Source organism: Hippocampus bargibanti, linkage group LG22 (genome assembly GCF_051943395.1).
Source record: "Hippocampus bargibanti isolate YZ-2025 linkage group LG22, ASM5194339v1, whole genome shotgun sequence".
In the NCBI taxonomy this organism is placed as follows: Eukaryota; Metazoa; Chordata; class Actinopteri; order Syngnathiformes; family Syngnathidae; genus Hippocampus; species Hippocampus bargibanti.
Genome location: NC_142755.1, coordinates 611,945 through 636,970, shown reverse-complemented (window position 1 = coordinate 636,970; position 25,026 = coordinate 611,945). Strand labels below are relative to the sequence as shown.

The window sequence follows — 25,026 nt, the reverse complement described above, 5'->3', positions numbered from 1 at the left end:
CGTCAAGTTCTCTTGGTGGATTTTCACAGCCAAGTCATGAATGCACGTTAGAATGCCCAATCATCTTTTTCTTGTCTCTGCATGGTTGGTTCCTAATTCCAAAGGCTCCAATCTGCAATCTGCCCGCCGTCCGTCCACGAGGCCAGTTGGAGTCTAATCCCGGCCCGGCTAATCTGCCTCTGAACGCAGGATTCGCTCACCTGCTAACCAGCAACTGAGTGAGTGGTCAGGCGGCGAGTGGACGGAAGATGGCTAGCCGTCGATTACCAACCTCCACCTCCACCTGGACAGGTGAGTGTCACACCGACACCTTGCTGGGCCTCCGTTGAGAAATATTTGCAGGGCGGCGTGGTGATGCAAGCGCCGCCGGGCCGCTCGCGTATGCCGACATGCCGAAATGCGATTAGATTTGAGACTAATCTGTGTTTGTGTCGTGGAAATGAGGCGAGGGAGGCACTCAAGCTGAAAAGCAATTGATCTCATTTGTTTTTTCACATATACAGTTTTCATATGTTCTTTTAATGGGGGAAAAAAAAAACTGAGGTCTCAATGTTCCTTGTGGTAAATTTGGGACACTATGCTGACACTATGCTATAATACATGCTAATACATAATCATAATAATAATCATAATCATAATAAACAAATAACACATAATAAATAAATAACACATAATAAATTAATAATAACTAACAAATAATAATAAATAACACATTAAATAATACATAATAAATAAATAACACATAATAAATACTTAATAAATAAACAAGTGATGAATACATAAATAATTAATAAATACTAATATATATATATATATATATATATATATATATATATATATATATATACAATAAAATAAAATGAAAAAAATAACTGTGAGAGTTACTTTTTTTTATGTTGAACCTGGAAAAGTGACCCGTCTTTATCTAGGGAATAAAAACAACAACAACAAATCTCAATTTAAAATCCCTCTGAATACCAAATAAAGCTCCACAGTTCTAATAGGCTTTTTTGGGGGGTGGGTAGGAGTGGGCGTAATCAATTCCTTGAGAGTGTCTATCCTCAATTCAAATGAATCACTCATCAATAAGATCTGCGGGAAGTGTGTTAGAAGCCTTTTTTTGGGCGGGCTAGCAGTTGCAAAGCTATACGTTAGCATATGTTGATTGACAGTGCCATAAAAAATGGCAATCCAAACAAGATGTCTGACATTGGAATACACGGGATGATGTACCGTAAAAGCTTCTTTGCATCACGTATGCTTCTTGACACGTATCTGGGGATTTGCGCTCATTCAAACTGGCGACCCTCCAGTTGCGAGACCTCCACTAGCGCCCCCCTTCACCCTTCAGCCTCCCAGCAGCCTCCTGGCAGCCAAACGAGCCCCGCACCACCGCTTGCTATCAAATGTGCAGCAAGAGAAAGTCATCATGTCCTCTTCGTTAGCATGTTTTTGGAGAGCGTGCTAACGTACTGGATTGAGAGCGCAGTCACAAGCCCTCTTTTATATTTGGTTTCTATGGTTACAGATGTCTGTATCCCTAAATAAGCATCCGTCATCAGCTGATGATTCAAAGGAAACACACGGCCATCTTGAAATGAAAATCTACATGATGAAAAAGAAGACATTTTTTCATGAATATAGTTCTTTGGTATTTCCAGTCAGAAAAGGGATGTTGGACAGAAGAATTGGCGAGATGATTGTGTACATTGTCAATCAATACGGGTGAATCATCGAAGATGCTCCACTTTTTTTGTCCCTAGTGGCAAATATTTTCAGAGTAAAGCGGCCATACTGCAAATAGAACACGAGAACCGTTCCATAAGTTATGTTTTTGCGAGCTGTCGCATAAAAAAAAAAAATATAATAATAATAATAATAATCATACAATCTTCTTCATTTCCAGAGTCACGAGAGAATGGACGAGGCTTGTTCTTTCCGGTGTCCACAGCTCTCAGCGAGTCGTCGTCCATCCACAGCGAAGCTTTGTACCGCATGACCAGGGAAGGGGAACCTCCGTCCAACTGCATACTGGACGCACAACCTGACAAAGAAGATGAAAATCGACTTCAGGTGAGGAAGATGGAGGAGCGCTAGTAAAACAGGTCAAAGTCAAGATGCTTTAAGAATAATACATTTCATTTTTCAAAAGTCTCAAAGTCATAGGATAAGTTTTTCTGGAGTTGAGCAGCGGCATCCACACACGCCAGCGTTCACTCAACCCGGAAGTAACTCAAATAGATAGGAGATAAGAGATAGCAACGCAGTTGATAGCGAGCTATATAGCTAGCCAGCCAGCTAGACCTCAAATAGCTAGCTAATAGATAACTAACAGATAGAAAATGGATAACTTGGTAGGTAGCTTGATAACTAGCTTGACTGTATGGCGCTTGAGCAACAGTTGAAGTTGGAACAAAATGCAAATGTTGCCAGAGGTCCGGTGAATGCACACACTTTACAAGGTTCCGCGCGCACCGTGCCAAACGCGCCTGCGCTGCGCGCGCAACCCCCCCCCCCCCACACACACACATTTGCACACACTCACATCGGCGCACACTCACTTCCTCAGTCAACAGCGTGGAAGCTGGATGGCTCCGCCGTCCTCCTCTTCCTCCCGCCGCTTGTGGATCACGATGCCTCGCCGCGCTCGCCTCCACGTCCGAGCCGAAGCCCTTTTCGGATCGGCGCCATGAAACCTGCAAAAAACGTGGCGGCGGATGACCCGAGTGACCCGTAGTCTTGTTTTTTTTTTTGGAGGGATGGAGGAGGAGGCAGCGGCGGCACGGCAGGGATGAATGGGCCAACTTTTACTCACCGTCTACCTCAACTTGTGTGATTGTGTTTCAAGTGTGGCAGAATGCAGACGGACGACAAGATTCCCGTGAGTACAAACGTTTTTTCTTCTTCTTCTTCTTTTTTTTATTCCCGCGCCTCTCGTCATAAAATATGACCGTGTGTGTGTGTGTGTGTGTGTGTGTACTAGTAACTCACATTTAGCTAGCAACTACAATCCCAAACATTGCTTGTCACCCACGTAGAACCTGTTGCTATTAGCAGCATATAAATCACTACCTTGAGATATGGATGAAAATTAGTTTTTTGCATAATAGTTCACCCCCCCCCCCCGAAAAAAAAACTTTTTTTTGGCATATTTATTTTTCTTTGAAATATGGATGATCTTACAAAATGATTGTTTTGCACTCCTCCCCCCCCCTCATTTCTTTTACTGTTTTTTTGTCCTTCTATGTAACAGTCAACAAATAGAAAAAAAATGTAAATAACAAACCCACTAACGTTAAGCGGTGATGGAAAACTTATTCTTTCAACTATCTGCATTGGCCTTTAAAAAAAAAACATTGTCATGCCCTAACAGTCTGAGGCATATATTCTTTATCCCCCGTGAAAATGACATCACCGAGTAGAAGAACCCATTGTCAACATATATTCTTTATCCTCTCTGTAGAAGACATATTTTTCCCATTGTTCGAATGTTGCACTTAATCCAAAAGTGGACCCAACGCAACACGTGACGGCATTTGGATGGTATCCAAGGGAACCACCGGGCTCTGTGTACTAAAGCATTCTGAAAAAAAGGGCTCCCCCATTCTTTGGACTCCGACCTAACGTTTAAAGGGGGGGAAAAGGCCACACGTGAGAGAGAATGTGCATACCTCGCTCATACTTTGGAGCAGCTGCATTGTGCACGGAGTCTTTGTGCTCTTGCGCTGCTCTCTTTTTATTGTCTTTTGGCTTCTCGCTCTGCTTGTCAATGCGTCCCCGTTGGCCGCCCTCGTTTGTTTTTAACTCTTCTGACCAACTGCCGACTCGATACGGCAAATGCGCGCTTTGCAGACACAGTGGAGTTGGATTGGATTCACCTTGATTCGTTTTCGCGATGGAGAAATGGACATTTTCACAGCAGCAAAGCGATGACAGGAAGTAGAAGTAGAAAAAGTCAATACAGGAGCTGCTGTAAAGGCAGTCACTGTGAACTGTGCACATCTGCTACGAGCTAAATGTTGAAAGCAAACATGAAGCTGTTAGCATCCGTTGCCCAAAAGAGATTGTCGCACATCTTCTGTCCCGCGTCAATCCACATCAATTCTAAACTGCGACCGTTGCACATATGCAACTTCATGTTAGTTGGAATACAATACATAGTGGAAATACACTTTAAATCTAGCAAATTTGTGACTTTAAATCTTGCAAGTTCTCGCAAATGTGCGACTTTTTTTTCTCAGAATAATACCCCATCTCTAAAAAATATCGATATATTTCAACCTGACCCGTACAATTCTCCATGACAACGAGAAATGCAAAAAAAGCTGGCCTCCATTTATTTATTTTAACTGCAGTATTGAAATCAGCACTGAAATCTGCCGTCATGCCGCAAAGGCGCCTTTGGAGCTTTCCCTCTTGTGTCCTGAATGTTCTGTCCGTCTCCTTCTACTTGCAAACAATCTGTCTAAATAAAGAATCCAAGTGGCCGAGGTGATGCGACTGCCCACTCTGACGCAAAAAAAAAAAGCTTCTCACTTTTGTGTTTTTTGGAGAACCCGCCAATAGCCACTCTGCGTCGACGTAGCGTCCGTCCATCCGTCCCTCCGTCCGTCCGTCCGTCCCTGCTGAAGTTCATTCAAGCGCTTACATAAGCTTCACTTTTCATTTTGGAATTTGACGCCTTTCATGCAGACTTTTTGAGTGTCTGGTCCCCTGCGCACGTCCACCTTTTGGCAACTCTGTCTTTGCGCTTCTCTTCTCCAGGTTGTCACTTCGTCATCAAGCCTCCGAGACAACAACGAGGGCCTCCACTTCACGGACGGTCGGCGTAAAGTCGACTACGTCCTGGTCTTCCACCAGCGAAGACACGCCTGCGTCCGTCCCCCCGCCAGCGCGTCGGTTTCCCACGACCGACTGTCCATCGTCTCCAACGGCAACTTCCCGCCGTCGGGCGGCTCGGACGCCAAAGGAGGAGGCGGAGTCGTGGCGGGAGGGGAGGCCGTTGGCATCGGCGAGGTGTTTGCGGAGATGGACGGCGGAGGCGGGATCGAAACGGCCGAACCCGCCGATCACGAGATGCATCTGATCAGGCAAGAGTTCGAGGCCAACCTGCTGGAGGCCGGCCTGGAGATCGAAAGGGACCCAGAGGTCAGTCCAAGACCGGGGGCTCAATGTTCCCCATTTTTCTCCTGGATGTCACATTTTCACCCTCTCACATTTTCAGAACGTATCTTTGCATCAACTGCTATCTGTCCAACCTAGCTAATGAGCTCTTCCTGTGAAGAAGTTTATCAAGTCGTAAATTAGTCCACATCTCCGACATGAGGATGACTGTTTAACAGGCTTTGTCTGGTCACCTGAGATTGATCCCAAATGTTCTGCGCTTCCATTGCGGGCCTTGTGTTAAGCATACAACTACGTGAAACTTTGAAATAGGATCACTTCTATTCCGTCCGTCTATTCTCGATGAAAGGATAAATAAATGATCGCTGCGGCTTCGGAATCTCCGAATATTACAGATGGAGGGCGGAGCTTAGATCACGGGAAATGCCCATGCCGGTGGAAGTGACGATAAGCCCGAGCCGACCGATGCCACAGCCAGTAAATCTCTTCTTACCGAGAAAAAAAAAAACAAAAACAAAACAGAGCTGAAAAATGCTCCATGATGATTATTTTTTCAAGCAGCCTTGCTGCGCCTGTGTCGAGGTCGTCTCTTTGACTTTGCCGTGGGCCGCGGGCGCTTGCCGCAACACCCGCTCGCCGTCGGCGCGACAAATGTTGTGCTTATTGTGAAAGTTCTAGCGTGCCGTTGCGCGCCAACGCCAAAAGGAAGCCTTTGGGTAGCTGTCACCAGTCCAAGATGGAAGTCAGAAAATTGTTTAGTACGCCGTGATGTGAGCTCTGAAGGCAATCATTAACTCATCGACCGGCAGACCGCGTGCAAAAATGTGGCCACTCCGGTGCCAGGGTTTTTGTCATCTCACTCCAATTCCAGCACTTACACAATATTGACATTTACGACGACGTAAACAGTCAATTTAGCGTTACAAACCTTAGATTCTCTTCTTTCATCAAAAAATGAGTTATATGTTAATAAGTTATATGGGTCTGGAGTTATCTGAGCTTGAAAAGTAACATTCATTTGATTGAATACAGACAATTGCACGACAATAATATTGCTATCTAGCTGGCCACCGTGGTAGCAATCTATTTGCTAACTAGCTATCTAGCTGGCTACCTTGCTAGCTATCTATTTGCTATCTATAAGCTATCTAGCTACCTATTAGTTAGCTAGCTAACTTTCTATCTATTTGAGTTATTCCGGGTTGAGTGAACACTGGCGCATGTGGCTGCCGCTGCTCACCCACGGAAAAACCTATCCTGTGACTGTAAATTGTAAACCTTGGGGGGTTTGAAAGGTGCTTAGAAATGAAATGTATTTTTATTATTATTATTATTATTAAATGGCCGTACAAAATACAATACATCCATATTGTTTTATATAGCGCTTTAACAGCTGAAGCTGTAACAAAGTGCTAACATGGACACAATGCAAATGCTGCCCCCTTGTGGTAGGGAAACACATTGCCAGATGTCTGGCCAGTGCTCGATCGGCACCCAAACAAATTGGGGAATGGCGCTCCACGTCATATTTTCAATTCCTGAATAAATTAGGGATGATTTAATCAGATGACCATTGGGTATCTCCAACTTTAATCTGGTGTAAGATTAGCTTCCTGATAGCTAGCGCCTTAGCTCGTAGATGGTGCTTTCGCTGTACTCTACAGGCAGGATGGACATTTTCATTCCTTCCTTTTTGCCTCGACACAACAGGATCCTATATATTTTTTAACGGTGACTGACAAGCATAATTACACTCCTTCATTAGAATATGGTGGTGTTAAAATACTCTTTCAGAATGACTGACAAACATAATTACACCCTCTCAGCCGTCTAATGGACCTCCAGGAGGTGCTAGCATGAGTCATCTAAATGGCAAAAGTTCTGAATGTGCGGTTGTGTGTGCACTCTGCCCTCTATTCCTTTTTATTTTTATGTTTTTTTTTTTTTTTTGGGGGGGGAATTATAATAATGAACAAAAAATTGCACTTGCATATTAGTGTTGAATTCATTCCTCGTCAATTTTCACAAACTAGTCGCGAATTGCTCGTCAATGCTAATAACTCAGGAGAGAAATGTCCCATATTTCAAACTATTCTTCATGGCTTGCCCACAGTTGCGATGTGCCCCGTGGTTGTCATTTTCAAGCTGTTCCTTTCAAAAGGAGGACAAGAGAGCAGCTGCGCGTCACTCGTTTTCACACGCAACGTTTCCTTGACTCCCACCTTTCACTTAGCGGCATGCTATCGCCCCAATGATCACCCCCCAAGCGCATGTCCTCCACACCTCCATTGGCTGCGTCCTAGTTACCCCCCACGCCCCTTTTCCAACTGAGATAAAGAGCTGATTGTGGAAATCCCTCTACTAATTAACCTTCTCCAGACTCCAAAGTATTTATATCCACAACCACTTTTTTGATACAAGACAGCGAAACGGGGAAAGAGGGCAAACCAAAGGGCCAATGCCATCACATTATTCAATTAGTGATTTCTTTATTCATTGAAGTGTAAAGTTCAGAAGTCCACAATAAAAGGCAATTCTTCAAGTAAAGTTCACCTTTAAGGACAATAACGCCCTTTTTGCTTCATACTGATCCATCACCAGAAAGCCCAAATCCTAGTTATTTATTTATTTATTCATTTATTTTTCTTATGCTTTTTTTTGCATTTGTGTATGCATGTATTTATTAGTGTGTTTCTTAATTTAGTTTTTATTTATTCATGTATTTTTTTTATTGATTGATATGGTGTTGCTTGCGGTATCCAGTCGGCTTCCCCGATGGAGCAGCAGGGAGGAAGTCGCCTATGCGATAAGAGAGGACATAATGAAACACAAGAGCAGTGCGAGTAACAGTTGAATGAGCCGGCCCGTCAATCAAGCGGCTGAAAGCGTTGCCTAGAAGGTACAGAAGGTACCGTCATGTAAAAAAAAAATGGGGGGGAGGGCGGTGAGAGCCAGTGAAAGATCTCAGGGGCGTCCAAGTGGAGAACAGGAATCGGGTTTCCGTTGTGGCCCCCCCTCAGCCACTCATCCCTCTTCATCCCTTAACAGTAGCTCGTGGAGAAGTGTAACGTTACCTGCGCTCCAGCCATCCACCCCCTTTCACGCCACGGCTGCAAATATCACCCACTTTGGGTATTCACAAATCAGTCACGCGCTCCATTCCAACGGATAACTTATTTGCAAGGTTTCAAAAGTATCAGGAAATGGTTTATGTTGGGATCACATTTAAACGAGGTCACATCATCGGGTCCAAATTCGAATTACAGAGCCATCTTGAGTCATTCTCCATTAGGTGTCCAGCGACACCTAATGGAACACACGGGGAAACAAAAAAAAACAGCGTCAACAGATATTTCAGAATCAGAAATATCCTTTCATAGTCTTTAATAGTCAGAAATAGCCATTAAAAGCCTTTAATAGTCCCACAGCGGGGACATTTGCAACACAAACGTGTCTAGAAAGTAAAGTCACAGACATATATTCTTTATCCCCTGTAAAAATGAACCGATCACACCCATTGGTGAAAGGTTTCTACATTTGTGACTATATCTATGTATTATTCTGCCACCTGGTGGCAAAGGTCCATACCAGACAAAGTACAATGTAGGGCGGGGGAACGGATTATTGACAAGTGCATTCGTTTCAACAGGGAAAGATGATTTGAGAGTTTCAGGATTTGGAAATATTTCCTAACTGTTTTGTTTTTAGGTGAAGTCTCACGGTCTGAGCTTCACCCGCCTCCACGCACCTTGGCCGGTCCTTTGCCGGGAAGCAGAATTCCTCAAAATTAAAGTTCCAACCAAAACGGTAAGAGCAATGACTCCTCCTACTTTCAGTTCTGTCCTTGTGGCGTAAGATAAGCCGGTGCAGTCATTTTATTTGACGGAGTTCCGCTACGTCCCACAGCGCTATGAAATTAAAGAGGAAGGCGCGTTCAGCAGCAGCGTGAGCAGCGTGTGGAGGAAGCTCAAGCAGCCTTTCCAGCCCAAAGTGGGGGCGCAGGACCACGGACCCACAAAGTTCCTCACGCACTGCTTCTCCCGGGACAAACTTCACCTGTGAGATCGAAACGCACATACGTCACTCTGTTGTTAGCATACGGTTAAAAAATAAATACATCTGTGGTGGTCGTCAGGTACAACGTGGCATCGAGAGATTCCTTCTTTGACAACGCCACAAGGGGGCGCATTGTAAGTGTTGAAATCACAGCATGTCTGGGTTCGGGGTTGTGGGGGATTTCTGAATACATTTTTTTAAATGGCATTTCTTGTTCCCTCAGGTATACGAAATCTTGAGGAGGACTGTTTGCGCTCGGACTTGTCAAACCATTGGTGAGTCAAGACAAAAAATCAATCATCAAATAATTTCACAAGCGGAAATGAAAATCTACAAAGGGGGAGGGGGGGGGCGTGACTGCACTTTGCTCAGTTCTGCTTGACATCAATTAAACCCAAATTCAAGTGGCGGGCCGTGCATGTCACTCTTGGGCCTTCAGTAGTGCTATCTCTATCAATCAGTTGTGAGTGTTACTACTCGTCCACTAGAGGGTGCCATTGGCCAGGAAATCACTAGAAACTTAAGAAATACTGTCATGAAACTGTCACATTTTATTATGTATCTATTTTTGCTAGCTTCGGAGCTCTCCAACCTTTCTAAACGATGTTCATCTATTCTTGAAAAGTCTGTCTTGAAAATGGCTTTCGCAGTACATCTGCAACCCAATCCATTTCTTCAGCCATCGTGGCTTGACAAAACCACAATGAAATCACCACAAAAAGTATATTGTGTGCTTGGCTTTGCCCATCACGGCAGAAGGCGTCAGCCGCGGGGTCGTGCCAAAGCTCCAGGCAACCAAAATAGACTTGTCTCTCTTTAACCTCATTCCTCCTTCGCTTTCGTTCTTGCTTGATACATTTTGTCACCTAAACGCACAGGGATGCCTCGCCCCCTTTTTCGGCCTCTACAAGTGGGTCATGCATCCAACTTGACGCCTCAAGAGTGTCTTTTTAGCCATGCGAGGTTCATTAATAGCCTCGCTCATCACGGCACAGTCCTCCGTGAGTCATTTCGTCGTCGTCGACTTGTCACTTTGATGAAAGAGGCCTGTGTCTCTGTCCTGCGACGTCCGGACCTCACGCTCACAGGTCAGGACACTCCCCCCCCCCACCCCTGGAGAAGGCTAAATGCGGCACTCCCAGTAGCCCTGACACCAAAAAAGCCAAGTGAAACTGGCACAGGGTAGCCAAAAGCTTTGAAACCGTGCAGATGGAAACCGACAGGTGCACGTGAAAACCTCACCACCATGTGGCGCTGCGATTCGGCCACTATCGTGTCACACTGGTTTTCCTGCAGGGACGTAAACTGACCTGCACGCTTTTGGGCCAATGGGGAGTACGGATTTTGTTTGCGTGATGATGAGGGCGGCGCTAGGGTGCGCAGTGGCGTTCAGTGTATGGAAAAGGGCAAGCAATTAAAAAACTAAATTGAGGCAGATTTCTATATTTTTCACAATAATTAGAATCAATTACAGGTGACATCCGACTTACGACCGAGTTCCGTTCAGACCAAACGGTCATAAGTTGAAATGGTCGTAAGTCGAAATCCATTCAAAATGTTGAATAGACACTCGGAGGCTAAATGACGCGCAAACTCCCCCCTCTTAAAATGTTAAAAATAGGATCTGGAGGTTGTGGTCGTAAGTACGGGTGGTCGTAAGTCGGGCTGGTCGTAAGTGGGATGTTACCTGTATATATTGGCTGATTAAATGAAACAGTATTTTTGTTTGTATTGATACATATAACAACTAATATATGTCATACAGTAAGAAGAATGATATTTTGTCCTTTATTATTCCACCACAGAGCTTAGAATCAGGAAAAGAATTGAGAAAATATATATATCTAATGTTATAATTGGTTGCTTTAAAAAAGATTGACTCCAGCTAATATGGAATATTTAACTGGCCCTAAAAACTATAAAAGCATTTTCATGTCTAAAAGCATAAAGGCAGCACTTGATCCGACCATGCGTGTGGAGCCATGGCCATATACGCAAGTTCCCCAAGCAACAAAGTATGCGGTGCTTATCAGAAGTCGTCAAGTCGTGCTAAACGGCGTGCGGAATCGAAATCATGGCAGCTCTGCTTACCTTTTGACTTGAACTTGGTGTCTTAGTCGGTAAACGCTAGCCGCGTTGTAATTGTCCTCCCGCAGGTATCAGTACGTTGATCGCAAAGGGGGTGTACGACGCTGCCTTTCCTCTTCACGATGTGAGTTGTGACACTTCTACGGAAGCAAAACGCAACCAAATTGTCTTTGTGGATTGTGGATTGATTTTGGTGCATGCTGTTCATCTCTCAGGGAGATTACAATGCCGGCGGACATCCTGACGAGAGGAATGACCGACAGGTTACTAAGCCTCTTTCACATATCGTACAATCATCGTCCGCCGCTTTGTGTTTTGTTCATTATTCCTTACCCAAGAAATACATCACATAATTTGTTGAATTATTTGGATGTGAGTTAAGACTTTGTGTGTGCCGTGACAGGTTCTCCATGAAGAGTGGGCCAGATACTCGGCCTTCTACAAATACCAACCCATCGATTTGGTCAGGTAATCGCATGACAACATTCAAATTCTTGTTATCTCTGCTTCAAAATTCGCAGGTGTTTAATTCCAAATCAATAATCCATTTGAAGTCATTGACTGCCGGACGATGTGACCACTCCAGTGCCAGGGTTTTTGTCATTGTCACTCCAATTCCAGGACCTATAGAAGACTGACTTTTAGAACGACATCAACATTCGATTCAGTGGAAGAACCCTTACACTCTCTTCTTTCATCATAAAAAAATAGTTAATTCCTAAGTGATTATGGTTATCTGAGCTTGAAATGGGGGCAAATGTACAAAAGGCAAATGCTGCCCCCTCGTGGAAGGGAAAACATAGCCAAAAGCTTTATTGAACGCTGGCGCGTGTGGCTGCCCACCCACAAAAGACTTTGACCTTGAGAGTTTTGGAAGGCGCTTAGAAATCAAATTTATTAATATTATTATTATTTGCACTCCAACTGCAAGAAAACAAACAAAACTTGAACAAATTTGGGAATGGCGCACAACGTTATCCTTTTTCAATTTCGGAATAAATCCGGGAATGGCAGTGAATGAGTTAAAGTACTTATTATATTCTTCTTGTTATTTGTACCTATAAAAAATGCAGTTTTATGATGACATTTTACGGCAAGATAAGTGCCATTTGTATCTCAAATCCACTTTTCCCATTGAAATGAATGGGAGTGCTCTGAATCGGTTCCATGACGCTTATTTTTGATGAAGAAAACTTGTTTCACGTGACTTTCTCTCCTGACAGGAAGTACTTTGGCGAGAAGATCGGCCTATATTTTGCCTGGCTTGGCGTTTACACCCAGCTACTCGTCCCCGCCTCCATCGTGGGAATCGTCGTATTTGGCTACGGGGTAGCAACAGTGGACACGAATATACCCAGGTGAACCTATTTTAGTACGTATTTGGTCCGTGTATCGTCTTCTCATACCGCCCGTCCCACCCTGAAAGCCTGGAGATGTGCGACGAGAGGCTGAATTTCACCATGTGCCCTCTGTGCGACGGAGCCTGCGATTTCTGGCAGCTGAGCACGGCCTGCGGCACGGCCAGAGCCTCGCACCTGTTCGACAACCCCGCCACCGTCTTCTTTGCCATCTTCATGTCTCTGTGGGGTGAGCGTCAAATCAAACTAGGCCACGAAAGCAGATTATGCCATGAAAATGTTGAATTCTAATAACCTGTTTTTGTGGGTGCAGCTGTTTTGTTCCTGGAGCACTGGAAGCGTCGCCAGATCAGTTTAAGCTTCAGTTGGGATTTGACCGGCATCGAGGATGACGAGGTCAGGAGACAAAAAACACCCATTGATTGAAATAGACCTACACGAAGACGCAATCACTATTTCCCCCATAGGAACACCCGAGACCAAAATACGAAACCATCCTTCTCCAGAAGAGGCAGCGGAAGCAGAAAAAGCGCAAAAAGGAAAAGAATCAGGTAGGAAAGTGTTATCTTGACGCTATCAACCAATGATCTAGATCGGGGGTGTCAAAGTCATTTGACACGGTGGCCCACATATGGCGTCGGTAGATAGATGTCAAGTGGGCCGGACCATTAAAAATGATAGCATACATGCTATCAATAAGCAAAATATCATGGCTTTCATTAATTTTTGGTGTAAAGAAGCACAAGAACATTAGGAAAAGAATACTATTTAATGAACGTTCCTTTTACACAACATTTGGTTTCATGATAATAAATTGGTATCGAAAAATATAATCATGCACTTTAATTTTAAATGAGATTTATAAAGAAATGAATTGTTTTTTTCTTCCTGATATTTGGCATCTTTTGGCCTGTACAAGTGCATCATTAGCAGGTGTCACGTCCTGACTAGCTGACACTTTCACAATGTCATTGAAGTGCAGGAGGATGGGACAGGGAAGGACAGATGGAGGAGAAAAGTCCTTTGAGGATGCTCTTGCGGATGGGCGCTTATTGGCCGAAATGGAGCGCAACCAAAGCTAATGTTGCTTGGGCGTGGGCCGCGGCTGCAAATAGTTGTCTGTTTGTCTTAGCGTCATCCCTCCCGTTGACTTTGCTTGACTGGCTCAATGCTGAAGCAAACCAGACAGACAGACAGACAGACAGACAGCTAGCGAGCGTCTTGGAGGTCCGCGCACTAAAAAAAGCAAATAGAGCGAACGGCTGCTTGATATAACGCGACCCAATTGTGTCACTTTTCATCGCCGCTTGTTTCCGATGTCCTTCCAAGCGGTCGAAGCTCTCGAGGGGGAAATGATTCTCGCCCTTTCGATTCCCTTTGTCAACATTCAAAACCTCCTTTGCCGCTTTGACTTGATTTTACGCACGAAAGCTGGTCGGTGACAACAAGGTGAATCAACAATTATGAAGAGAGAAAGCCAGTCGAAAATAATATATCTACCTCGCTAGCTATCTCGAGGCTATATAAATAATGTGCAGGATTTTTCCACTGTGATTGTGAAATTCTAAAGTGCAGAACTCAATTGAGGAAAAAAAATCCTGTTTTTGAGAGATTTGATTAAAAATAAACGACATGAGCGGCGGCCACGTGCGCCGGTGTTCACTCAACCCGGAGGTAAGTCAAATAGATAGAACGCTAGCTAGCTAATAGATAGCCAGATATACAGTTAGCTAACTAGCTAGAAAACCACATAGCTAATAAATAGCCAGCTACATAGCTAGCTAACTAGACAGATAGCAAATAGATAGCAAATGGATATATAGCCAGCTACATAGCTAGCTAGCTAGACAGATAGCAAATAGCTATCTATTAGCTAGCTAGTTAGCTTTTGATCTATTTGAGTTATTCCGGGTTGAGTGAACGCTGGCGCGTGTGACTGCTGCTGCTCACCCACAGAAAAACTTTATCCTGTGACTGTAAAGTAACCTTGAGAGTTTTGAAAGGCGCTTACAAATGAAATTTATTATTATTGTATAAAGGAAAAGCCTTTCATTTGAATTCTCTCACATGGGTGCGTATCTCACGATGCTTTTGGTCCAATCCAAAGCGCGTATGAGTCAGCAACAATTGGCTTCCAAATACACAAAATGCGTCTGACTGGATTAAAAAAAAAAAAAAAAAAAAAAAAGATATTTTCAAGAAGATTGAGGCGATTCAAGGAAAAAAAAGAGAAGAAATTGCCAAGGGATGGTGAGAAACAGAGGGAGGGCGGCTGAGTGGGAGTGATGCATGCTGGGCAGGCAGCCAGAGGTAAGATGAGTGAGCGTCACTATGGTGACACACATTTCTTTCCTCACACCTCCACACGCACTTTTGATTTATTACACAGCGGGCAAGATGAAATGTGCACTTATTTATCTGACCTTCAAATTGCATCTTGTGTCGTCTTGAAATTGCGGCAATTGGCCTTTTTAATGACTGCTTTATTCTGATCTTGCGTCGAGCTAATATGTCCACTAGATGGAGCCAAAGTATCACAAAAGACAGTCCAATTTTTCTTCCACGATGCGAAATGTGTGGAATTCCATCGTGCAGCTCTCTGCCTGAGCTTGTCCACCTTGACAATGTCTTTTTTGGCACACAGCGATGAGCCCAAATGTCAATTAAAAATGAACATCGTCATCTATATACATGTGACTCAAGCAATTTCGATCGTGCGATCGGATATCTCTGACAAAGTTCCGACGCTGATGATTCCTGTTAGGTCGCTATGGAGAAGTTAACGTGGAAAGACCGCCTTCCTGGTTATTGCGTCAATGTTTCCTCCATTCTTTTGATGGTGAGTCCAATCATACCTTGAGTTCAACTTGTCCACGCATAGCTTGGAAGACGCTAACGCATTTCCTCTCTTTGCCCGCAGTTTGGTGTGACCTTCTCAGCCGTTTTTGGCGTCATCGTCTACCGCATCACCGTTTCGGCGCTGATGGCCATGAGCCCCGACCCGGAGACCAAGTCCAACGTGCGCGTGACGGTGACGGCGACGGCGGTCATCATCAACTTGGTGGTGATCCTCATCCTGGATGAGATTTACGGCGCTGTGGCGGTGTGGCTGACGGAACTCGGTATGTCTATTAGCTATGTAGCCATAGCTAGATAGCTAGCAGAAAAGTGAATTCTGCCATCCTCTCCTCAAATCATATCAATGAAGTATGATTTTGACATATGAGGGGTCGATTTTCTACCCTGAATTGAATGTTCTGTTTTCCAGAAATTCCCAAAACGGAGACCAACTTTGAGGAGCGTCTCATCCTCAAAGCCTTTTTGCTCAAGTTCATGAATGCCTACGCGCCCATTTTTTACGTGGCGTTTTTCAAGGGACGGTAGGTTGTGATTTTCGACAACGAGGCATCTAAACCCAGAGTTCAATTAGCGCTCGCTGCACTTCAGGTTTGCGGGTCGACCGGGAAGTTACGTGTACGTCTTTAACGACTATCGAATGGAAGAGGTGAGCAAGAATCTTTTATGCGGAGCAACACCCGATCGACAACGCCTGGTCAAAAAATGGGTGTGCGTGCGGGTGTGTGTTTTCCTTCAGTGTGCACCAGGAGGATGCCTGATCGAGTTGTGCATTCAGCTCAGCATCATCATGCTCGGGAAGCAGCTCATCCAAAACAACATTTTTGAGATCGGCATCCCGTAAGTGGCCTGCAGTTAGTTGACTCTCTTACATTGTGGTGGTGTCACTGGCTATCGAGCTAGCTATCTATTTAGCTAGCTAGCTCGCTATCTATCTAGCTACCTATTAGCTAGATAGCTAGCTTTCCCACAGAAAAAACGTATCCTATGACTGTAAAGCAATCTTGAGAGTTTTGAAAGGCGCTTAGAAATCAAATGTATTATTATTATTAATGTGCAGTGTGCCCCCACCCCCTCGACAGGAAGTTGAAGAAGCTGGTACGTACACTGAAGGATAAAGGAGGCGCCGAGAAGGAGGAGGAAGAGGAGAGGCCTCCGCAGCAATGGAACCTGGACTACGCTCTCGCGCCTTTCGAGGGCCTCACGCCCGAATACATGGAAATGAGTGAGCCTGCCATCAAAACGCACACCCACGCAATACCCACGCATACATTACTCAACCTATTTATCTGTGATGCTGTTTGGGGAGATGTGCATTTGTGAGCGCAGCATACAGTTATGGATTGGATTGGATTAGCCTTTATTAGTCTTGCGGTGGAGAAATTAACATTTCACAGCAGCAAAAACAAAGTACAGGAGCTGCTGTAAAGGCAGCCACTCACGCGACGCCATCTTGAAGTCAAAACAACAACAAAAAAACTAGATAACCCATCATGTGACACAACACAAAAGACACAGACTCTTTGTCATATGTATTATTATTATTATTATTATTGTAGTTTTAGTTTTATTATCAGGTTTGTATTTTTATTATTATATTTGTATATTTTTGTTCTTATGTTTATTTCATTTTATTTTAATGATGAGATTTTTATTTTGATCACATCTTTATATTATGTTGTAGATGAAAGGATCAAAGCCTCCTTTTCACCAATGGATCAGGGACGTCATGTTGCGCTGTGCACATCTGCTACAAGCTAAACGTTGAAAGCAAACATGAAGCTGAAGCATCCATTGAGGCATAGAGACTGTCTCCTGTCCTTTGTAAATCCGCTTCAATTCCAAGCCGCGGCAGTACCGCGTACACATTGGCGCTCCTTTCTTGATTCAAAACCCTTTCATCCACTCTGCAATCCGTCAACGGGGTGAAATGCAAACTTTAGTGGCATACGTTACGATGCGTCAAATTGCTACAATGGCGTCTCAGCATGCGTGGAACTCAGGAACCTGGGGTTCAGGTGGACGAGTGAGGCGATAAGCAGGCCCTGTGGCGCTCGTCTCCACGGTTACGTCTCTTTGTTTCGTGGCGAAAAAGCAAAAAAGTGGCCTCTCTCCGTCTGGCTGGAAATCCCCCTTCTCACACTGCTTGAATTCCACCACCCGATGTCATCTGTCCTCCTTTAAAAAAACAACAACAACAAACAAACAAACAAACACCACCATTTATTTGGATGGCATTGTTTTGACGTGTTCCTATTTTGGAGAAAAGGAAATTGCATGATGTCTAATGCAGCATTTGTTTTTTTTTGCTGCCGCGTTTCTCCTTAAAAGGCATCTTTGCCAGTCATAAAAGAAACGTTACGAGAAATCATAAAAAGTCGCGGGTCGAAAATGTTCATGGCGGCGTTTGCTTTCTCCCCCCCCCCCCCCCCTTTTTTTTCTTTTTTCTTTTTGACAGTTATCCAGTTTGGCTTTGTCTCGCTGTTTGTGGCCTCCTTCCCTCTCGCTCCGCTTTTCGCACTGCTGAACAACGTGATCGAGATCCGGCTGGATGCCAACAAGTTTGTCACGGAGCTCCGCCGGCCCGTCGCTGCCCGTGCCAAAGACATCGGTAAAACTCATCCATGGATTTTCACAATGATGATGAAAATGATTATTGTTATTATTATCCGGTTTGTTTTTAATATTGGGTTTGTATTTGTATTTTTTTTTCATTATTATTTTTAATTATTATTATTTATTTTTAGTATGTTTGTATTTATTTCTATTTTATTTTAATGATCAGATGTTTATTTGGATTTTTATGATCACATATTTATATTTTTATTATTTTCAGATTTATTTTATTAACATTTTTAATTTGTTATATTATTTTTTAGTATCATCTGTATATTATTACTAATAGTATCTGTATATTTTCTATTTTTTATTATTGTATTTTTAGTTTTATTATCGGGTTTGTATTTTTATTTATTTATTTATTTATTTATTTATGTATATTTTATTGGTGTGTTTATTTTTATTTATTCATTTATGTATCTATGTATTAATTTATTTATCTGTTTATTTGTGTTTTATTTGCTTGTTTATTTTTATTTATTCATTTATGTATTTATGTATCTATGTATTTATGTATGTATTTATTAGTCTGTTGGTTTAGTTATTTATGTATATTTTATTTGTTTATTTTAATTAAGTAATTAATGTATTTATTTAGGTATGTATGTATGTATGTATTTATTTATTTAACCTTGAACTGCTTCTATTTTCTTTTTTTTTCTCCGTAGGCATCTGGTACAACATTTTGAGCGGCATGGGCAAATTCTCCGTCATCATAAATGTAAGTAAAGGCAACACTTTCATCATGTTTTATGCCATTTGTTTGTTGTTTGCTTTGTATTCAAGAATAGCGTGACTGCCATTACCATGGCAACACCAAACCGATTGATCATATTGCTTATTTTGTATTTATTTTGCTGACATGATCGAGGCTGTTCAAATGAATTTAATTGTATTTAAAAAAAAAACCAAAGGTGGCATGTTTAGTTTCAATCAATCGAGACTCAAGCTTGCAGGCAGCTGCCACCTCATGGATTTGTGAATTCCCCCCTGTCACCAGTGCTTACGAGAATTGGCCTCGCTGAAATGGATTAGCTTCCTTTACAACATGTCTTCCAAGATCCATCAAAGTGTCCGACAAAAAAAATTAAAGTTGACAGCCGATGACTCTTTGCCCCACTTTTGGAAGAATGTTTCCCGTACAATAATGTTCCAAAATGTCCCTTTTACACATTCTCAAATTTGAGCCACCGCTGAAAGGCACAAGGCGGGACTCTCCATTTTGGAAGATGAACGAACAGTCACGTGACAAAATGGAGGACGTTTCAAGGACAAGCGACACCATTTTGTTTCCTAACTGACTTCAGAAAAACGTTTGCTAGCATCTAAAATAGCCAAAAGTGATATTTGGAGTCAAATACATTCAATGCTCATCCCTCTGACCTTTTTTTTTGCTTTCCCGGAGGCCTTTGTGATATCCTTCACGTCGGATTTCATCCCTCGCTTGGTCTACCAGTACATGTACAGCCAGTCGGGGACCATGCACGGCTTCATCGACCACACGCTCTCCTACTTCAACGTCTCCAACTTCAAAGCGGGCACGGCGCCGCACAATTCCCAGGTCACCGTCTGTAGGTAAAAAAATGAGCATAATCATACAAAACAAACGGCCACTTTCACCCTCCGATCACGTCGTGACATCGCAATGTGCGTGTCATAAAAGGGACATCCGTCACTCCAGATTGAAAAGGGCCCATGACCTCTGACCTCTGTTGGCAAAGAATGCCAGTCTTTGTTTTTCGAGCACGCCGCACTCCTCGACCGCTCGCCGCCGTGAAATCAGCGATCAAGGCATCCCATAATTGTCCGAGTGCGTCAAGACGTGTCGCCGCTGACGCCCCGAGGCCATCCGTTCAACCTTTTGACCCCTGAGACACTTGATTGCTTTGTTCCGTCTGCCCGAGCCACGCAGTGGATGTAGAGGAATGAAGTCACTTGGGGGTTCCATTCCACATCAAAGGCTGTCAAATTAGATTACATTAGATTATTTTTTAATAATAATAATAATAATACTAAAGCCATCTATTCACTATGTATTCGCTAGCTATCTATTAATAATCATATTAATCATAGTAATCCACTTCATTTCTAAGCGCCTTTCAAAACTGTCAAGGTCACTTTACAGTCACAGGATAAAGTATTTCTGTGGGTGAGCAGCGGCAGCCACACGCGCCAGCGTTCACTCAACCCAGAAATAACTCAAATAAGACGAAGAGATATATAAAGCTAGCTAGCAAGCCAATAGATAGCTAATAGTAAATCAAGATACACATAAATAAATACAAATAAATGAGTGAATGAATAAAAAAAATAGATAGCCACCTAGACAGTTAGCTAATAAATAGCCTGCGACATAGCTAGCCATCTAGACAGACAGCTAATAGATAGCCAACAGCTAGCCAGCTAGCTAATGGATAGCTAATAAATAACATTCGATGCGGTGTAATTTTCCATGCGTACGCACGTTTCCGGTCAACCCAATTGAAATGGGTTGCACCAGATTTCGGTCGGGAATAGCTTCAGGACGGCAAGAGTTTGTTACATCACGTCCCACCAACGAGCCAAACCGTCTCTCAGTTCACTTCCTCGTAATCTCCGAGGTGTCTTCTGAAATAATATTGATGCTCCCGTTGCTGCCAAACATGGAAACATACGAAGCGTAGCGGCCAGCTCGGCTCAATGTCAACAATGATAAAGCGCGGCAACATACGAAGACGCTGGCATCGGAGTGAGAAGAAAAAAATACATCAGAGTAGAGGGAGCAACGAAAAAAAAAGAAGCATTCCTGGCGTATGACTGTATAAGGCCAATGAAGAGAGGCGTATTTTGTCAATTTCTATATAGTATCTTAGTCTGGCTTCTATTCATAGACCACTGTGTGTGTGAACGTTCAAAACTCGTTTTCATCAATCCACTCAAATGTGACGTCAACAGTCATTATAGTTAGGTTTTTTTTTTTTTTTTTTTTTGGGGGGGGGGTCATTTTACTGTCGCAAAGTATTTTGGCCTCATTTATCATCAATAGGCTGTGGTATAGTTCACAGAGTTAGCATCCATATAGCATCCATTCCGCACGAAAAGTGCTCAATTTTGAAGCATGCCTTGGAATCCAATGCATTTTATATGGGGATCATAACAGTTCACAAAATAGTTCACATAGTTAGCATCCAATGCATTTTATATACGGGTCAAAATTCTGATTATTTTTTTAACGTAGCATTTGTGCAGCTGCAGTGCTTGCGGAAAATCACCAGAAATACATCGTATTGTCTTTAGCGTAGCTCCCTCTAGTGGATGCGTACGGCAACTGCGAATGCAGCCACTATTGCACCTTTAATTTGATGCCACTGTGCGCTATATATGAAAAGAGTTTTTGAAGAGGCCATCCGTTCAAGGTGCGCCTTCTATCCCCAGGTACAAGGACTACAGAGAACCCCCCTGGTCTCCAGATGCGTACCACTTCTCCAAACAGTACTGGTGCGTCCTTGCCGCGCGACTGGCTTTTGTCATCCTCTTTCAGGTACCAGCACTTTTTTTTCTTCCCGTGAACTGATTTTGATCATCTGGATTTGTGCACATTTCGCACCATTAAAGAGAAAACAGGCCGCGTAGAAACAGCGGAGAAAACAGGCCAAAAACAAAAGAATCATTAGTTAGCCCCAACGGCTACATCAGCGTTTTGACAAACAAACAAAGATGTCAAAACAAAGCGTCAAACAAAGATGGAGGAGGGTGAAAACCCGGCGTGACTCTGCCAGAGTGAAAATGAAGTCAAGCCGCCATGTTTGATTTATCATGTAATCATTGGAAGTGATTCTCAGGCAGTTACGCCGCAAAGCCACTTGTGAGCGCTTTTTGTCGTCGTCTTTCCTGAGCGCGAGCGAGCGAGCGAGCTAGCGTGCGGCTACTCTCGAGTGGACGCCATTAAAATGGAGGCCACGTGTTTCGAGTCAGTCCCAATTTGTGGCGGCACAGTTTGCTCTTGATCGGAAACATGACAGAGGCCGGATTTTGGCGTCAACGCAACGCCTGCAGGATTTTCAGGGTGGGAGAAGAAATGGCACCCTCTAGTGGTCTGCGAAAGAATCACTGAATTAAACGTTCACATTATTTGACGGGGTTTGAACATTTTTTTTTATAAATAAATTATGTATGTACCGCTAGTGGTCTGCAAAAGAATCTGTTGGGGTTTGAACATTTTTGAAATAAATAAATAAATAAATAAATAAATAATGTATTATTGTTATTGGGGGAAATGGCTCCCTCTAGTGGTCTGAAAAATAATGGCTGAATTAAACATTCATATTATTTGACAGAGTTTCAGCATTTTTTTGAAATAAAGATGTTTTTTTTTTTTATCAAGAAATAATGTATTATTATTTTGGGGAAATGGCTCCCTGAATTTTTTTTTATAAAGAAATATCTATTTTTTTTTTTTATTTTTTTTTGGGGGGTGGAATGGCTCCCTCTAGTGGTCTGCAAAAGAATCACTAAATTAAACATTCAATTTATTTGACAGGGCTTGACCATTTTTTTTAATAAAGAAATAATATATTTATTGAATTGATGTATTATATATATATATTTTTTTTTTTGGGGGGGGGGGGGCACCGTAGAACCTGGTGATGTTCCTGAGCCTGGTGGTCGCCTGGGTGATCCCGGACATCCCCAAAACCATCGTGGAGCAGCTGAAGCGTGAGAAGAAGCTGCTGGTGGACCTCTTCCTACGAGAGGAGAAAGACAAATTCCAACTCATCCAGAGCCTCTTTGCCAAGGACGCCGCCTGCCCCCCCGCCAGCCACGTTCCCCGCCCGGGGTACCCCCTTCCGGGCCGCTACAGCACCCTGCCCGTGTGTGCCACCCGGGGAGGAGGGGGCGCTCCCAGGGCGAGGTGCCGGGCGGCCAGTCTCGGCTTGTACACCAGGAAGGTGCCCTCGTCGCCCGCAAATGAACATTCCAAGCACACGGCGGTCTGACATCCCCGAATAACACTTTGGCATCGCATAGATAATATTCCGGGTGATCCCTTCCCATGGATGACAATTTTTAGAATCATAATAATCCTACATTTCATTTTAAGCGCCTTTCAAAGCTCTCAAGGACACTTTAGTCGCAGACAAGCATAGGTACTATCATAAATCAAATACAATTATACATAGAAACAAGAGAAAGAGCTACACAGAAAAGGCAGCTGAAAGCTCTGTCCCCCATCGTGCTGGGGTGGGGGGGGGGGACACATGTCCTGGCGTGAAAAAAGAAGCGGCTTCACTTCATTTTATTTGATTTTTTTCTGCTCGTGTTGACTGTTCGATTGATTGAGTGTGATTATCTTTTTTACTTCTTATTGTTAGCCGTTAGCTTCATTGCGTAAATAAGCAATAAGACTGCATTAGGCTAAAGAGCATTGTAAGATATTTTAGATGACAAAAAAAAGGTCAAAAGAATCACAAAACTGAACATTGTATCCATATTTTATGGATCCATAGACCACGCTTACATAAATAACAATATCATTCTGTTTTTGGGGCTACAAGCGGTATGATGCTCAAAGGGATTTTTCATGTTATTTATAATCATTATTATATATATATATATTTTTTTTTTTGAAATCACTATAATAATAATACATTTCATTTATAAGCGCCTTTCAAACCTCTCAAGGTCACTTTGCAGTTACAAGACCAGCTTTTTTCTGTCGGTGAGCAGCGGCAGCCATACGCGCCAGCGTTCACTCAACCCGGAATAACTCAAATACTATAGATAGAAAGTTAGCTAGCTAGCTAATCGATAACTAATAGCTAGCTCGATAGCTTATAGATAGCTAGCTAGATAGACAGCTAGCTAGCTAATAGATAGCAAATAGATAGCGAGCCAGCTAGGTATATTAAAAAACAACTCCAACTATAATGTAATATATCTTTTTGTTAGTGATTGCGATTGAATGGACGGATGTGATGTTTTGGAATATTTTAGCTTCATTTTTTTTTATGGATGATGAAGATGATGATTGAGTGGATTTTGTTTTGGAACTCGTAGCAAAAGCAGATGTGCAGATATGTGGACTTTTTCTTTTTGTTAGTGAAAAGCACTGATGAGTTTCCCGGAAGTACAAATTGTTTCCGTGACATTCTCTGTTTACACTGATGCTCTCAAGCCATTTTTTTATTTTTTTTTTTTTCCCCATTGCCTGTAATTGTTTATTTAGTTTTTCCTGGTCGCGATTTTTAACCCGATGATGAGATCCACGTCAATTTGCAAAATGTGATCTATGACGTGACATGTTTATCATTTGCTGTTTTAGAAGAGCAACGTTTAGTGGCAGCGCTGAAAGTGATAACCGTGGGACTGACTCCATCCGATTGGGAAGCCACAGACATTTTCTTCATCGGCGCATTCGAGAGTCGATTCGCTTTTGGTTTCGGACAATTCAAAATCGTGACGTGCTGCAAATTGTGTTTTGGGAGCCCTTGTACTCGACGTGCTCTTGTTGACCATGCAAACATCTTGCTAGCCAGCGACAGACTGTTCACTTTGTTTTTGGTATTTTAGAATGACATCAAACAAGTAAATTGTGATTGTGCTACGCACTTCAGACGATCTAGTGACATATGTCAATACAAAATTGTTAAATATGTCTTACAAAAATGATTTGAACGATTTGTGATTGCTTTTTTTGTCTCATTTTGATTGTTTTATTTTTTTTAATTTCTCTTCCGTCTCTATAAAAGGAGGATGATGCAAATGAAGACAATAAAAAATTGAAAGAAGAAAAGAAGCATTGCAAAGGCTTCCAAATTCATTTTGAATTGGGTTTTCAACAACAAAAGGTAAGATCCACTTTGTTCGTTTTCTATTTGCTTTAGAAGACGCTTGGAATATGAATGGATAATGATTTTTTTTTTTAATACAGAGCAAATATTTGAAG

General features: G+C 42.8%; 1 protein-coding gene across 2 annotated transcripts; it reads left to right on the top strand.

Moving 5' to 3' along the window:
• The first annotated feature begins 149 nt into the window (after positions 1-149).
• On the top strand, positions 150-24,749 carry ano2b (anoctamin 2b). 2 transcript variants are annotated; one of them, XM_088989062.1, is made up of 26 exons: positions 150-291; positions 1,907-2,073; positions 2,849-2,881; positions 4,765-5,148; positions 8,833-8,931; positions 9,031-9,182; positions 9,260-9,314; positions 9,404-9,455; positions 11,337-11,392; positions 11,484-11,531; positions 11,672-11,736; positions 12,492-12,626; positions 12,695-12,855; positions 12,940-13,022; positions 13,094-13,177; positions 15,391-15,465; positions 15,547-15,748; positions 15,895-16,006; positions 16,074-16,131; positions 16,222-16,322; positions 16,565-16,707; positions 17,941-18,093; positions 18,770-18,822; positions 19,507-19,676; positions 21,516-21,621; positions 22,718-24,749. In XM_088989062.1, the coding sequence occupies exons 1-26, from the start codon at positions 249-251 to the stop codon at positions 23,075-23,077; spliced, it is 3,150 nt and encodes a 1,049-aa protein (XP_088845188.1). In that variant the 5' UTR covers positions 150-248; the 3' UTR covers positions 23,078-24,749. The 2 variants fall into 2 exon arrangements, with proteins under 2 accessions (XP_088845188.1, XP_088845187.1); XM_088989061.1 differs by lacking the exon at positions 150-291 and having other exon boundaries at positions 1,952-2,073; positions 2,758-2,881.
• Positions 24,750-25,026: the final 277 nt, after the last annotated feature.